Genomic DNA, 15,247 nt, shown 5'->3' on the forward strand with positions numbered 1-15,247 from the left:
TCCATTCTTCCTTGCAAAAGGCTTCTAGTTCTGTGCTACTGTATGTATGTGTATATATATATAGGTTGTGTGTGTGGGTGGGTGTGTTTGTGTGTGTGTGTGTGCGTGCGTGCATGTGTGTGTGTATGTGGAGACATTAGTAATAACCTTTCTAAAATCATTGGACTTTGGCATGGTGCAAATGTCACTCCACTCTTTAAGAAAAGAGGAAGGCAGCAGAAAGGAAATTATAGACCAGTTAGCCTGACCTCAGTGGTTGGGAAGATGTTAGAGTCAACTGTTAAGGATGAGGTAAAGGAGTACTTGGTGACACAGGACAAGATAGGACAAAGTCAGCATGGTTTTCTTCATGGAAAATCCTGCCTGATCAACTTGTTGGAACTCTTTGAAGAGATTACAAGTAGGATAGATAAAGGGGATGCAGTGGATGTTGTATATTTGGACTTTCAGAAGGCCTTTGACAAGGTGCCACACATGAGGCTACTTACCAAGTTAAGAGTTCATGGTACTACAGGAAAGTCACTAACATGGTTAGAGCATTGGCTGATTGGTAGGAGGCAGCGAGTGAAAATAAAATGATCCTTTTCTGGTTGGCTGCCAGTGACTAGTGGTGTTCCACAGGGGTTAGTGTTGGGATCACTTCTTTTTATGCTGTATATCAATGATTTAGATGATGGAATAGATGGTTTTGTTGCCAAGTTTGCAGATGATACGAAGATTGGTGGAGTGGCAGGTAGTGTTGAGGAAACAGGACTTGGACAGTTTAGGAGAATGGGCAAGAAAGTTGCAAATGAATTTTGGTTGTAGAAATAAAGGTGCGGACTATTTTCTAACAGGGAGAAAACCCAAGAATCTGAGACGCAGAGGGACTTGCAAGTCCTTGTGCAGAATACCCTAAAGGTTAACTTGCAGGTTGAGTCAGTGGTGAGGAAGGCAAATGCAATGTTAGCATTCATTTCAAGAGGTTTAGAATACAAGAGCAAGATGTGATGCTAAGGCTTTATAAGGCACTGGTGAGGCCTCACCTTGAGTAACGTGAACAGTTTTGGGCCCCTCATCTTAGAAAAGATGTGCTGACATTGGAGAGGGTCCAGAGGAGGATCACAAGGATGATTCCAGGAATGAAGGGTTATCATACAAGAAATGTTTGATGGCTCTGGGTCCGTACTCACTGGATTTCGAAAGGATGAGGGAAGATCCCATTGAAACCTTTCGAATGTTGAAAGGCCTAGACAGAGTAGATGTGGAAAGGATGTTTCCCATGATGGCAGAGTCTAGGACAAGAGGGAACAGCCTCAGGATAGAGGGGTGCCATTTGAAAACAGATGCGGAGAAATTTCTTTAGCCAAAGAGTGGTGAATTTGTGGAATTAGTTGCCACATGCAGCTTTGGAGGCCAGGTTGTTGGGTGTAATTAAGGTAGAGATTGATAGGTTCTTGTTTGGACAATGGCATCAAAGGTTATGGGGAGAAGGCTGGGAACTGGGGTTGAGGAGGAGAGAAAAAAAGGATCAGCCATGATTGAATACGGAGCAGACTCGATGGGCCAGATGGCCTAATTCTGCACCTATGTCTTATAGTCTTATGGGTATGGGCATGTTTGTGTAAGGGAGGGAGATTAGGTGTATCTGTGTGGGTGGATGGATATGTGCAATGCACGTGTGATATGGGTGTATCTGTGTTTGGAAGGGAGTGTGTGTGTGTGTGTTGATGTGACTGTGTGAATCTGTGGGTGTGACTCTGTGTCAGTGTGTGTGTGAGACCAACTGAAAGACCCAGTGACTGACCCATTGTCTGTTTCTTACAGGGAGCCTGGACCCGTGCGAGAGTGTGGACACCCCACCGGCACTGTGGTGTGCTCTGTCTGACGGAAGGCTCCTCATCTACAATGCTGCCTCCTGGCTCCTGGAACAGCCCCCCATCCAGGCCGGACGGTCCAGGCTGGTGAGTGACGAGGCCACAACAGGGGTGTGCAGATACTGGGGAGCTCTGGACACCTCCCATCACATCTGAGGCAGTAGGGAGCCTCACATGGGAAACTCCTCACCAAAGAGATGCGATGCTGGTCGGGGTTTAGGGGGGGGTCTCCACATGTTGACCTCTCACTGTTCCCCACCTCCATACCCACTGAGGCTGATCGGTCCAGCTACAGTCTGCTGAGCCCACTCCTCTTCTCCCCCATTTCCCCACTCACATCTCCTCCTCTCTCAACCCTTCTCCTCCTCACTTCATCTACACCCTTTCCCCACCCTTCACCTCCTCTCCCCCTTCTCCTTACGTCCCCCAAACCTCTATCTCTCCCCTTCTCCTTACGTCCCCCAAACCTCTATCTCACCCCTTCTCCTTACATCCCCCAAACCTCTATCTCTCACCTTCTCATAATGTCCCCCAAACCTCTATCTCACCCCTTCTCCTGTCCCCCAAAACTCTCTCTCCCCCTTCTCCTTACATCCCCCAAACCTCTATCTCTCCCCTTCTCCTAATGTCCCCCAAACCTCTATCTCTCCCCTTCTCCTTACATCCCCCAAACCTCTCCTTACATCCCCCAAACACATCCCCCAAACCTCTATCTCTCCCCTTCTCCTTACATCACTCAAACCTCTATCTCACTCCTCCTCCTTACATCCCCCAAACCTCTATCTCTCCCCTTCTCCTTACATCACTCAAACCTCTATCTCACTCCTCCTCCTTACATCCCCCAAAACTCTATCTCTCCCCTTCTCATAATGTCCCCCAAACCTCTATCTCACTCCTTCTCCTAATGTCTCCCAAACCTCTATCTCTCCCTTTCTCCTTACGTCCCCCAAACCTCTATCTCTCCCCTTCTCCTTACATCCCCCAAACCTCTATCTCTCCCCTTCTCCTTACATCCCCCAAATCTCTATCTCTCCCCTTCTCATAATGTCCCCCAAACCTCTCCTTACATCCCCCAAACCTCTATCTCTCCCCTTCTCCTTACATCACTCAAACCTCTATCTCACTCCTCCTCCTTACATCCCCCAAACCTCTATCTCTCCCCTTCTCCTTACATCCCCCAAAACTCTATCTCTCACCTTCTCCTTACATCCCCCAAATCTCTATCTCTCCCCTTCTCATAATGTCCCCCAAACCTCTATCTCACCCCTTCTCCTAATGTCTCCCAAACCTCTATCTCTCCCTTTCTCCTTACGTCCCCCAAACCTCTATCTCTCCCCTTCTCCTTACATCCCCCAAATCTCTATCTCTCCCCTTCTCATAATGTCCCCCAAACCTCTATCTCTCCTCATAATGTCCCCCAAACCTCTATCTCTCCCCCTTCTAATGTCCCCCAAGCCTCTATCTCTCCCCTTCTCCTTACATCCCCCAAACCCACTGACTAGTGGGGTACCGCAAGGCTCGGTGCTGGGACCGCAGCTATTTACAATATACATTAATGATTTAGATGAAGAGATTAAAAGTAACATTAGCAAATTTGCAGATGATACAAAGCTGGGTGGCAGTGTGAAATGTGAGGAGGATGTTATGAGAATGCAGGGTTACTTGGACAGGTTGGGTGAGTGGGCAGATGCAGTTTAATGTGGATAAATGTGAGGTTATCCACTTTGGTGGCAAGAACAGGAAGGCAGATTACTATCTGAATGTTGACAAGTTTGGAAAAGGAGAAGTACAACGAGATCTAGGTGTTCTTGTACATCAGTCACTGAAAGTAAGCATGCAGGTACAGCAGGCAGTGAAGAAAGCTAAGGGCATGTTGGCCTTCATAACAAGGAGAGTTGAGTATAGGAGCAAATAAGTCTTTCTGCAGTTGTACAGGGCTCTGGTGAGACCACACTTGGAGTATTGTGTGCAGTTTTAGTCTCCAAATTTGAGGAAGAACATTCTTACTATCGAGGGGAGAGCAACGTACGTTCACGGGGTTAATTCCTGGGATGGCAGGACTGTCATATGTTGAAAGATTGGAGCGACTGGGCTTGTATACACTGGAATTTAGAAGAATGAGAGGGGATTTGATTGAAACATAAGATTATTAAGGGATTGGATGCGCTAGAGGCAGGAAACACGTTCCTGATGTTGGGGGAGTCCAAAACCAGAGGCCACAGTTTAAGAATAAGGGGTAGGCCATTTAGATTGGAGTTGAAAAAAAATTTTCACCCAGAGAGTTGTGGATCTGTGGAATGCTCTGCCTCAGAAGGCAGTGGAGGTCAATTCTCTGGATGCTTTCAAGAAAGAGTTAGATAGGGCTCTCAAAGATAGCTGAGTCAAGGGATATGGGGGGAAGGCAGGAATGAGGTACTGATTGTGGATGATCAGCCGTGATCATAGTGAATGGCGGTGCTAGCTCGAAGGGCCAAATGGCCTACTCCTTCACCTATTGTCCATTGTCTCTCCCCCTTCTCTTTACATCCCCCAAACCTCCATCTGTTCCCGTCTTCTTGCATCCTCCAAATCTCTATTTCTCCCCCTTCTACCCCACCTGCCCCCAACTCTGTCCCAATGTCTCTCCAACCCCCAGAACCTCAGCTGCCTATGACTGTCGCCCTGTGTCCCATCAGCACAGTCCCTGAGGCAGTGTCAACAGAAGCCACTGCCATTCTCCTTCCTCACCCACAGCTCAGCCCACTTCCCTCCCAGGGGAAGAGACAGACGTGACTGCTCTTGAATCTGACCACCCTCCCTCCCTGTGAGAGGCCATCGGTGAGTTCACTGACCGCTGCGGCCGAGACCGGCTCCGTCTGCTGCCACGGTGGGGGAAGAGTGAGTGGGGTACGGTTTTCAGCCTGGGCTACACTGCTCCAGCAGTTGGCAGCTACCTGCTGATACCCAGCTGACCCCTCTGTCTCTCCCCACCACCAGAACTGTATGATCGGGGTTGGCCGGGAGCAGGTGTGGATCGGCTCCGAGGATTCCTTCATCTACATTGTCAGCACCCGACACCTCACCTGTCACCGACGCCTGATTGCGCATCGCAACCAGGTGACTGGGATGTGGCAAGAGATACTGCCCGGTGGCGAGGGGGGCGCTAGGTGAGTCTCCGCATCCCGTGGCCAGGCATAGCCTGGGTGACACGTGTACAGTCAGGTGAGATGAGCGTGTGATAGCACACCTTGACAGGTTTGTGAAGTTGTGCAAAAAATAGGTGTCAGCAGGTGTTTGACAGGTGTGCAATTACAGGTATGACAGGCAGACAGGTGTGGTAATGTCTGTGTACGGGTGTGTGGTAACAGTGTACAGGTGAGTGGGTGTGGTAACAGGCATGTGGGTGTTTGGTAACAGGCGTGTGATGGGTGTGGTAACAGGTGCGTACGGGCGTGTGATGGGTGTGTGGTAACACGTGTGCATGGGTGTACGGTAAATAGGTGTGCAACGGGTGTGCGGTAACAAGTGGGTGATGGGTGTATTAATTGTGTACGGGTATGTGGTAACAGTGTACAGGTGTGTGGTAACAGGTGAGTGGGTGTGGTAACAGCCGTGTGGGTGTTTGGTAACAGGCGTGTGATGGGTGTGGTAACAGGCGCGTACGGGCGTGTGATGGGTGTGTGGTAACACGTGTGCATGGGTGTATGATAAATAGGTGTGCAACGGGTGTGCGGTAACAGGTGTGTGACAGGTGTGCGGTAACAAGTGGGTGATGGGTGTATTAAGTGTGTACGGGAATGTGGTAATGGCTGTGTACAGGTGTGTGGTAACAGGTGTGTGATGGGTTTGCAATGACTGGTGTGCACTTACCAGTAGGTGACAGTTGAGTAACTGTGGCTCTCGTTGTCCCAGCCAGGTGTACTCATGCAGTCTGGATGGGACCATTGTTCTGTGGGACCCCGGCCTCCATGGAGATGAAGAGTCAGTTCCAGCTGGAGCAGTGTTGGCAGCTGACCTCTATTGCCCTGCACCGCAACCACATCTGGTGCTGTGAGTGTGGTGGGGAGCGTGGGGTGGGGGCTGTACGTGGGTCCGAGCCTCCGTCAACAATCCATGCACCCATGGATACTGCCTGCAGTCCTTCCCCAGGAACCCTGGTAAAGCCAAATGTGTCAAACAGAGACAAGTCTCCTCCAGTCTCCCTGTCTTCTCCCACCGACCAGTGAGGTTATGGCTGATTCAGTCTTGACCTCAGGACACTTCCCAATGGCACAGATCATGACTTCCCCCCCCCCATGTTTAGATGTCCTTCAACCTTCACTCAAAATTCAGTGTGTCCACCTTCTCCACTGTCAAGGGGATGGAACTCCAAGCGTCACACCCATTCCCCAAGAGGAAAAACCCCTCCCCATCTCTAGGGCAGGCCAGCCTTTGTGCAGAAACTCTGCCCCAGGGTCTGGACTCCCCATCTGGGAGAATCATCACCTCTACATTTTCGCTGTTACCTTCCCAGCCCCCCAAAACGAGTTGTCCACACCCCCATTCTTTAAAATTTTGAGTGTCGTCCCAACCTGTTCAAATCCTCATAATGCGCTGGCCACCCCATCGACCCTTCTCTGCACCATCCCCACCATAAGCACCTCATGAACTGTGGGACTCGGCTACTCCGCTGGCTGGGAATCCTGCACACCAGGACTCCCAAGTCCCTTTGTACCTCTGATTTCTGAATTTTCTCTCCATTTAGAAAATTTTCTGCACTTTAATTCCTTCTGCCAAAGTGCATGATCATACACTTCACTACAGAATGTTCCATCTGCCACTTCTTTGCTCATTCTCCAAATCTGTTCCAATCCTTCTGCAGACTCCCTACTTCCTCAACACTACCGGTCCCTCCACCCATCTTTGTATCATCAGTAAACTTGGCCACAAAGCCATCTACTCCATAATCCAAGTCACTGATAGTTAACATGCAAACCCACTGTTACTCAGGTGTGGAGAACAATCTGGTGATTGTGGCTCGGGATGGGAACCAGCTGCAGAAAGTGACTCGAACATTGGCTCCCCAAGGAGGCTCTATTCCGCTGACTTACTTCCTCATTCTTCCTCAGGTAGGTCCCGACAGAGTCCGGTGTGAGGGGTTCAGAGGTCAAGGGTCAGTGGGTGCTCCACCCATTACTTTTCACATTGCCGATGCCCTCTTGACCTTTTGGGCTGGCTTATTCCATGGAGTGCATGAGGGCTGTAGACAGGGTGAATGCAGTTTAGAGTCAAGGAATCTGGAATCAGAGGACACAGGTTTAAGGTGAGAGGGGAGAGATTGACCTGAAGGACAATGTTTTGGTGAAACCAGAGAGAAAACGGCTTGTACTTGGATCACACAGTAACAACATTGGCCAGGAAAGGTTGAACATAGAACATCACAGCTCAGTACAGGCCCTTCAGCCCACGATGTTGTGCTGACTTTTTAACCTACTGTAGCAATGTACTACATACAGAGCTAGAGACGACACGCAGTCGGTAAGTCGTTTCGAGACTAGTTTATTCAAACTTTGCAGTGCTGGTATTTAATCCCTAGCGCCCGCCCTCTCCGGGCGGAAATGACATCAGAGGTGCATTACCAAAGTCTCTCCCCGCGCGCTGGCTATTTGTGAGCCAGTTCGCCTGCGCAGAAAGTGGGTCGCCACATAACCCACCCCCCCCCCCAGAACCGGCGATACACCCCCCCAATGTCCACAGTCTGGATCAGCCTCTGTTTGGGAGGTCTGCCTCTGCGCTGTGGTGCCTGAACCTCAACTGGCTGTGCCAAGTCCACATGGGCTGGTTTGAGTAAGTCCACCATGAAAACCTCCTCTTTCCCCCCAATGTCCAGACGTACGTGGACCCTTTGTTGTTGATCACCTTGAACGGCCCCCTCGTACGGCCACTGTAGCAGTGCCCGATGTCCGCCCCTTCGTACAAACACAAACTTACAGTCCTGCAGGTCTTTGGGTACATGAGTTGGGGTCCGTCCGTGCTGTGAAGTCGGCACGGGGGCCAGGTTGCCGAGCCTTTCGCGTAGTCTGTCCAGGACTGCTGCAGGTTCTTCCTCTTGCCCCCTTGGGGCTGGTATGAACTCTCCTGGGACGGCCAGGGGTGCACCGTACACCAACTCGGCCGACGAGGCGTGCAGATCCTCTTTGGGCGCTATGCGAATTCCAAGCAGGACCCAAGGAAGCTCGTCCACCCAGTTAGGTCCTCTCAGGCGGCCATGAGAGCCAACTTCAAGTGACGGTGGAAGCGTTCCACTAGTCCGTTCGACTGTGGGTGGTAGGCAGTAGTGTGGTGTAGCTGCATTCCCAACAGGCTGGCAACAGCCGACCACAGGCTGGAGGTGAACTGGGTGCCTCTGTCGGAGGTAATGTGGGCCGGTACCCCGAAATGTGCTACCCAGGCTGCAATCAGTGCTTGGGCGCAGGAATCGGCAGATGTGTCGGTGAGCGGGACCGCCTCTGGCCACCTCATGAACCGGTCTACCATGGTTAGGAGGTACCGCGCTCTTTGGGACACTGGTGGGGGGCCCACAATATCCACATGAATGTGGTCGAACCTCCGGTGGATGGGTTCGAACTGCTGCGGCGGGGCTTTAGTGTGCCGCTGCACCTTGGCTGTTTGGCACTGTGCGCACGTTCTGGCCCATTCACTGACCTGCTTGTGAAGTCCGTGCCAGGTGAACTTGCTGGAGACCAGCCGGATGGTTGTCCTGATAGATGGGTGCGCCAAACCATGTATGGAGTCGAAAACTTGCCGCTGCCAGGCTGCCGGGACGATGGGACGAAGTTGGCCGGTAGCCACGTCGCACAGGAGGGTCCTCTCACCTGGGCCTATGAGAAAGTCTTGCAGCTGCAAACCTGAGACTGCAGTCCTGTAGCTGGGCATCTCGTCATCTGCCTGCTGCACCTCCGCCAGTGCTGCATAGTCCACCCCCAGGGACAGGGCCTGGACAGCTGGTCTGGAGAGTGCGACTGCCACGACGTTGTCCTTTCCCGAGACATGCTGGATGTCCGCCGTGTACTCGGAGATGTAGGACAGATGTCGCTGCTGGCGAGCCGACCAGGGGTCGGATACCTTTGTGAATGCGAAGGTCAACGGTTTGTGTTCCGTGAACACGGTGAACGGCCTGCCTTCTAAGAAGTACCTGAAATGCTGGATTGCCAGATACAGTGCCAACAGCTCCCAGTCAAAAGCACTGTACTTGAGTTCGGGCGGTCGTAGGTGCTTGCTGAAGAACGCCAGGGGTTGCCAGCGCCCCTCAATGAGCTGCTCCAGCACCCCACCGACTGCTGTGTTGGATGCATCCACCATGAGGACAGTCGGAACGTCCGTTCTGGGGTGCACCAGCATCGCGGCATCTGCCAAGGCTTCCTTGGCCTCCTCGTCCCAAGTAATGTCCTTGCCTTTACCCGACATCAGGGTGTACAAAGGGCACATGATACAGGCTGCTGAGGGGAGGAAACGGTGGTAGAAGTTCACCATACCAACGAACTCCTGCAGGCCTTTGACCGGACCGGACCAGGTCTACTTTGGAAAATATTCTTGCCCCGTGCAGGTTTGCTGCAAAGTCCTGTATGTGCGGCACGGGGTAGCGGTCTGGAGTTGTAGCCTTGTTCAGTCTGCGGTAGTCGCCGCATGGTCTCCAACCCCCGGCTGCTTTGGGCACCATGTGCAGGGGGGAGGCCCATGGGCTGTCGGACCTCTGTACGATCCCCAATTCCTCCATCCTCTTGAACTCCTCCTTCGCCAGGCGGAGCTTTTCTGGGGGGAGCCTTCGTGTGCGGGCGTGGAGGGGTGGTCCCTGGGTCGGAACATGGTGCTGTACCCCGTGTCTGGGCATGGCTGCCGTGAACTGCGGTGCCAGAATCGATGGAAAGTCCGCCAGGATTCTGGTGAATTTGTTGTCCGACAGCGTGATGGAGTCCAGGTGTGGGGCTAGCAACTTGGCTTCACCCAGGGAGAACGTCTGGAAAGTCTCGGCATGTACCAGTCTTTTCCCTTGCAAGTCAACCAGTAGGCTGTGAGCTCGCAAGAAGTCCGCCCCCAGGAGTGGTTAGGCCACCGCTGCCACGTGAACCGGCTGGCACCGAACTGCAGCTGCACTGTGCGGGTGCCATAGGTCCGTATCGTGCTGCCGTTTGCGGCCCTCAGTGTGGGTCCTGGCTTCCTGTTGCGGGTGTCATACCCCGTCGGGGGCAAGACACTGATTCCCACTCCGGTGTTGACCAAGAAGCGGCGTCCCGACTGTTTGTCCCAGACGTACAAGAGGCTGTCCTGGTGGCCAGCCGCCATAGTCATTAGCGGCAGCTGGCCCTGGCCCTTGCAGGGCGGGCGACAACGGCGCGCTTTTGTGCCCCACCGCTGGTGGTAGAAACACCACTGTTCACTGTCCTCCTCACTCCTGCCTCTGTGTTGTGTGCACCCCCCCGCCGGGCCTGGTCTGGTCTGCTGTTGGGCGCGTGGCCTGGTAATCTGACCGGCAGACACCACGCTCTCCCTCTTGGCTTTCCACAGCACGTCTGCCCGGGCCGCCACCTTCCGGGGGTCGCTGAAATCTGCGTCGGCCAGCAGCAGATGTATGTCTTTAGGCAGCTGCTCTAGGAACGCCTGCTCAAACATGAGGCAGGGCTTGTGTCCGTCAGCCAGGGCCAGCATCTCGTTCATCAATGCTGACGGCAGCCTGTCTCCCAAACCGTCCAGGTGAAGCAGGCGGGCACCCCGCTCAGGCCGTGAGAGGCCAAAGGTCCCAATGAGCAGAGCTTTGAATGCTTCATATTTGCCTTCTTTATTTGCGACTGTATGAAATCCGCAACCTGGGCAGCCGTCTCCCGGTCAAGGGCGCTCACCACATGGTAGTAACGCGTGGAATCAGAGGATATCTGCCGAATCTGGAACTGGGCTTCTGCTTGGCTAAACCACATGCGTGGTCACAACGTCCAGAAAGTCGGCAGTTTTGGCGAAACTGCGTGAACAGATGAAGAGTCGGTCATCTTTGGTCCAAATCCCGTTTGGACCGTCGGGATCACCAATGTAGCGATGTACTACATACAGAGCTAAAGACGACACACAGTCGGTAAGTTGTTTTGAGACTAGTTTATTCAAACTTCGCGGCGCTGGCATTTAATCCCTAGTGCCCGCCCTCTCCGGGCGGAAATGATGTCAGAGGTGCATTACCAAAGTCTCTCCCCGCACGCTGGCTATTTGTGAGCCAGTTCGCCTGCGCAGAAATGGGTCGCCACACTACTCTAATTTCAACCCTACATAGTCTTCATCTGCATATCTCAGTTTCTTAGATGCCCCTGATATCTCTACCTCTACCACCACCCCTGGTAGAGAGGGTTAGCACCAAGTCAGGCATTAGGGGCTAGCTCAGATAGCAGTTTTGGTCAGCGTGGGCCAGCTGAGCCACAGGGCCTGTTTCTGTGCTGTCGGACTCACAGCTGTTCACCCTTCGTGCCACAGGAGGGTGTGAGGGGCTCTCTACATATGTAGGCTCTTCTCTGCCAGCTGGTGGTGGAGCCAGGTCAGCAGATGGCTGGTTAACACTGCTTCTGCCTGCTGTCTCCGCAGGGGGAGGTGTGGATGTTGTGTCGGGAGAGGTGCAGCCTGTACGTGTATTGCACCGACAGCCTGAATGATCTGGTCAAAGAGATCCCCCTCCCGGCTGGCGTACACCTCAGCTGCATGATCCACGTCAAGAAGCAGGTAAGGAGGTTGCGGTCATCAAACCCTCTTCCCAAGTATTATCTGAATTTAACCCTGACTCTGACCCCAGCCCTCACCCCACCCTACCTCTGGCCCTCACCCCATCTGACCTCTGGTCCTCACTCACCTGACCCCTGACCTTCACCCCACCCAACCTCTGGCCCTCACCCCATCTGACCTCTGGCCCTCACCCCCATCTGACCTCTGGCCCTCACTCACCTGACCCCTGACCCTCACCCCACCCAACCTCTGCCCTCACTCCACCCTACCTCTGGCCCTCACCCCATCTGACCTCTGCCCTCACTCACCTGACCCCTGACCCTCACCCCACACGACCTCTGCTCTCACTCCACCCTACCTCTGGCCCTCACCCCATCTGACCTCTGGCCCTCACTCACCTGACCCCTGACCCTCACCCCACCCAACCTCTGCCCTCACTCCACCCTACCTCTGGCCCTCACCCCATCTGACCTCTGGCCCTCACTCACCTGACCCCTGACCCTCACCCCCACCTGACCTCTGCTCTCACTCTATCCTACCTCTGGCCCTCACTCCACCTGACCCCTGACCCTAACCCACCGGATCCTTAACTCTCATCTCAATCCAACCTCCAACCCAGCCAACGACCTGACCTCTGACCATCACCCTGACTTTCACCCCACCTGACTTCTGACCTTCATCCCCAACCCAACCTCCTACTCAACTCATCCGGAAAGCTGACCACACCCCAAACCTGATATCTGAGCCTCATCCCAACCTGGCCCTTGCCCCCAACCCGAGCTCTGACTCCCAGCTCCTCTTGCTGTGGTGTAATCTCTTTGCTGGTCCCCAGGTGTGGGTTGGTGGGGGAACGGCAGACGGCGGCCGGGGCCGGGGGCCGGATTTACATCATCAACACGGAGACCCACTTGCTACAGAAGGAGCTGGAGGCAGCCTGCGGCCCAGTCAGAGCGCTGTGTCCAGCCGAGGACCGCTACATGCTTAGCGCCACCGAGGACAGCAAGATCATCATCTGGAAGGTGGACTGAAGATGCGGATGCTAAGGCCTACAGAGCCTTCACCCCTGCGGACAGCCCCACTCATTGACTCTGGGCCCAAGCCGTCCATTGTGTCGACCACCACCCTTTTAAGGTGGGATCACGGAAGGAACACACCTCCCATCACCCTCCTCTGTCCCACAGCGACTATCCTGGTCAGCTTCAATCTCAAACCTTCTAACTCTGGTCAGCCTCAAATCTCATACTCTCTAATCCTGGTCAACCTCAAATCTCAAACCCTGGTCAGCATCAAATCTCAAACCCTGGTCAGCCTCAAATCTCATATTTTCTAATTCAGGTGAATCTCTTTTCAATACTCTGAGTACAGCTAAATTGGCATCTACTTGATCTCCCTACTTTTGTACCAATGCAGGCCAGTGTGCTGTACGCCTTCTTTACCCTCCTATCTGCTTCTGTTACCACTTCCAGGGAGCTGTGGACTTGGATTCCACCATCGCTCTGTGCATCAGTGCCCCTGAGGTCCTGCTATTTACTGTCTAGTCTCCTCTTACAGTTGACCTTCCACTTAAGCTGCAGCTGCTCTTTCACCAGCCGACCTACCCGCTGACAAATGTCCTCCCTATCCACAAGTTTACTTTTCCACACATTCCTAATCAGACCAGCATCCAATTCATGGATGTACAGTATATATAGCCTGGGTGGCTAAGACTTCTTTACAGTACTGTAATCTGTTTTTCACTTTATTTCCTGTGTGGTTTAATCTTGATTTGGAGCACACAGTGTAAAGACTATGATCTCCATCCTCAATTTGTCCTTGAAACTGCAATATCAGTAAGTTACTGTTGATATTAGTACCGGTAAATATTTAGTCGATACAGTGCTATGCAAAAGTCTAAGGCACCCTAACTATACAGTATATATGTGCCTCAAACTTTTGTACATCCCTGAACGCAGTTTCCAGCACCAATCCCTGTGGAACACACCAGTCGCAGATCTCTGGCTTCCGCGCTGCCCTCGCCACCCACATGCAGGCTACCAGCTCAGCGCAGGTCCTACGTGCCGAGCGAGGCCTGAGGGGTTGCTCAGCGGCTGCAGGGAGTTCACACAGTGTCTGTAGGAAAGCCGCATCACACGGATCACATTCTCAACGTCTTGAAAGGGGACCAACCATTGGAAATTAGTTCCAGAGATGAACCGGGCATGTACTCCACACTGCGAATGATCTCTCTGACCCCCACTTCTCCCGCTTAAACCCCCCCCCCCCCCCAGCCTGTCTCCAACCCCTCTGGTCCCATCTCAGCTCTCACCCCACACTACAATGTCCTTCTTTCCCCCCCCACCCCCAATGAACCAGCAACACACAGAGAGGGTCACTGCACTACTTCACTACCTTAGAACACCCCTCCACTCCCTGGTTCCATCTCCACTCCCCCCCCCCACCGATGAAACAGCAACAGGGAGGGTATGTACTCCACATCTCCCCCCCTCCTACCAGCCACGCCGCTTCCCTGCCCAACCTCAATACTGACACAGGCCCGAACCATTACCTCCCTCCTGCTGACAGTCTATCTAACCCTTCCCCCCAGAGTTTGTGTCAGGGCATGCCATACAATGCTTCTCACCTTCCCTATGTATTCAGGCCCCCATTTCGTGGGGTGTCCCAGTTTCAAAGAGAGAACAGGGAAAAGTTGGAGCAGTTCTGCACAGTATAGGCCCTCCGGCCCATGACGACATGCTGGCCTTCAATGAAAGTGCTTGTTGTGAGGGCAGTCTGTCTGAAAACCCCTGCGGGTGTGGATCAGAGAAATGGTACCAGGCCCACTCCACCCGCACAGTGATGTGGGGGGGGGGGAGGGGGGGAGTTTGCCACCAGCTCACACTGTCTGAACTGCCCCTCTCCCCATCTCATATATCCCTGTATCTGCCTTTCCCAAGAGCTGTGTCCGGAGTGCTCCCACGTCCTCTGGATTTCCAGCATCTGCAGAATCCCTTCTGCCCCCCGCACCTTCTGCTTTTATTTCAGGATTCCAGCTTCTGCAGTGTTTTTGGTTTCCCTTCAGCTTTGAACCCAGTGGGTGGGGTGGGACTCAGGACAGTCACAGCTCTGAGCCCACCCTGAGCTGACAGCAGGCCGGCATCACCCTCCGAGCCCTCCCACATGGCTGCCAAGGTAGGGTAGTGGCTGGCATGACAGTGTTACAAATCAGAGTTTGTCCTCCCCGTGAACTACGTGGGTTTCATCCGGGTGCTCCGGTTTCCTCCCACAGTCCAAAGATGTAGGTTAATTGGTCATTATAAATTGTCCAGTGACTAGGTTAGCATTAAATAGGTGGTTAGCTAACAGTGCTGCTCAAAGAGCCTGTTCCACTCTGTCTCAATAAAATAAAAGATCCTGGATTGTGGCACAGAGCCGAGAACAGGCCCTTCATCCCATCTGCCCCATGCTGGGATTGACATTCCATGTTCAACATCCAGCCCCTCTCCAAGATCACAGGAGTGGGGCCCCCAGTGGAGCAAGGACATGAGAGGTTGGTTGGGGGAGTATGAGCAGGAGGGACATGCTGTGGGTGGGGGGGGGGGGGGGGGGAGACAGGGTGAGGAGGCCAGCGCCAGGGGAGGTAGGGGTAAGAGGGGGAGAGCGTAAAAGGTCCCTCAGCAGGGACGGTTGTGGCCAGAGGG

The 15,247-nt window shown here is 53.3% G+C and overlaps 1 protein-coding gene across 2 annotated transcripts in view; it reads left to right on the top strand.

Annotated features, from left to right (window-relative positions):
* Nucleotides 1-15,140, top strand: part of LOC140736282 (DENN domain-containing protein 3-like) — a 132,428-nt gene extending 117,288 nt beyond the window's left edge. For both annotated transcript variants that reach the window (XM_073062241.1, XM_073062242.1), the window contains exons 19-24: nucleotides 1,807-1,943; nucleotides 4,833-5,002; nucleotides 5,752-5,885; nucleotides 6,825-6,943; nucleotides 11,436-11,570; nucleotides 12,403-15,140. In XM_073062241.1, coding sequence (XP_072918342.1) covers nucleotides 1,807-1,943; nucleotides 4,833-5,002; nucleotides 5,752-5,885; nucleotides 6,825-6,943; nucleotides 11,436-11,570; nucleotides 12,403-12,555 — 848 coding nt within the window. In that variant the 3' untranslated portion in view covers nucleotides 12,556-15,140. The remainder of the gene's footprint in view (nucleotides 1-1,806; nucleotides 1,944-4,832; nucleotides 5,003-5,751; nucleotides 5,886-6,824; nucleotides 6,944-11,435; nucleotides 11,571-12,402) is intronic.
* The last annotated feature ends 107 nt before the right edge of the window (nucleotides 15,141-15,247 follow it).

The sequence above is a fragment of the Hemitrygon akajei genome, chromosome 11, assembly GCF_048418815.1.
Source record: "Hemitrygon akajei chromosome 11, sHemAka1.3, whole genome shotgun sequence".
Lineage (NCBI taxonomy): Eukaryota > Metazoa > Chordata > Chondrichthyes > Myliobatiformes > Dasyatidae > Hemitrygon > Hemitrygon akajei.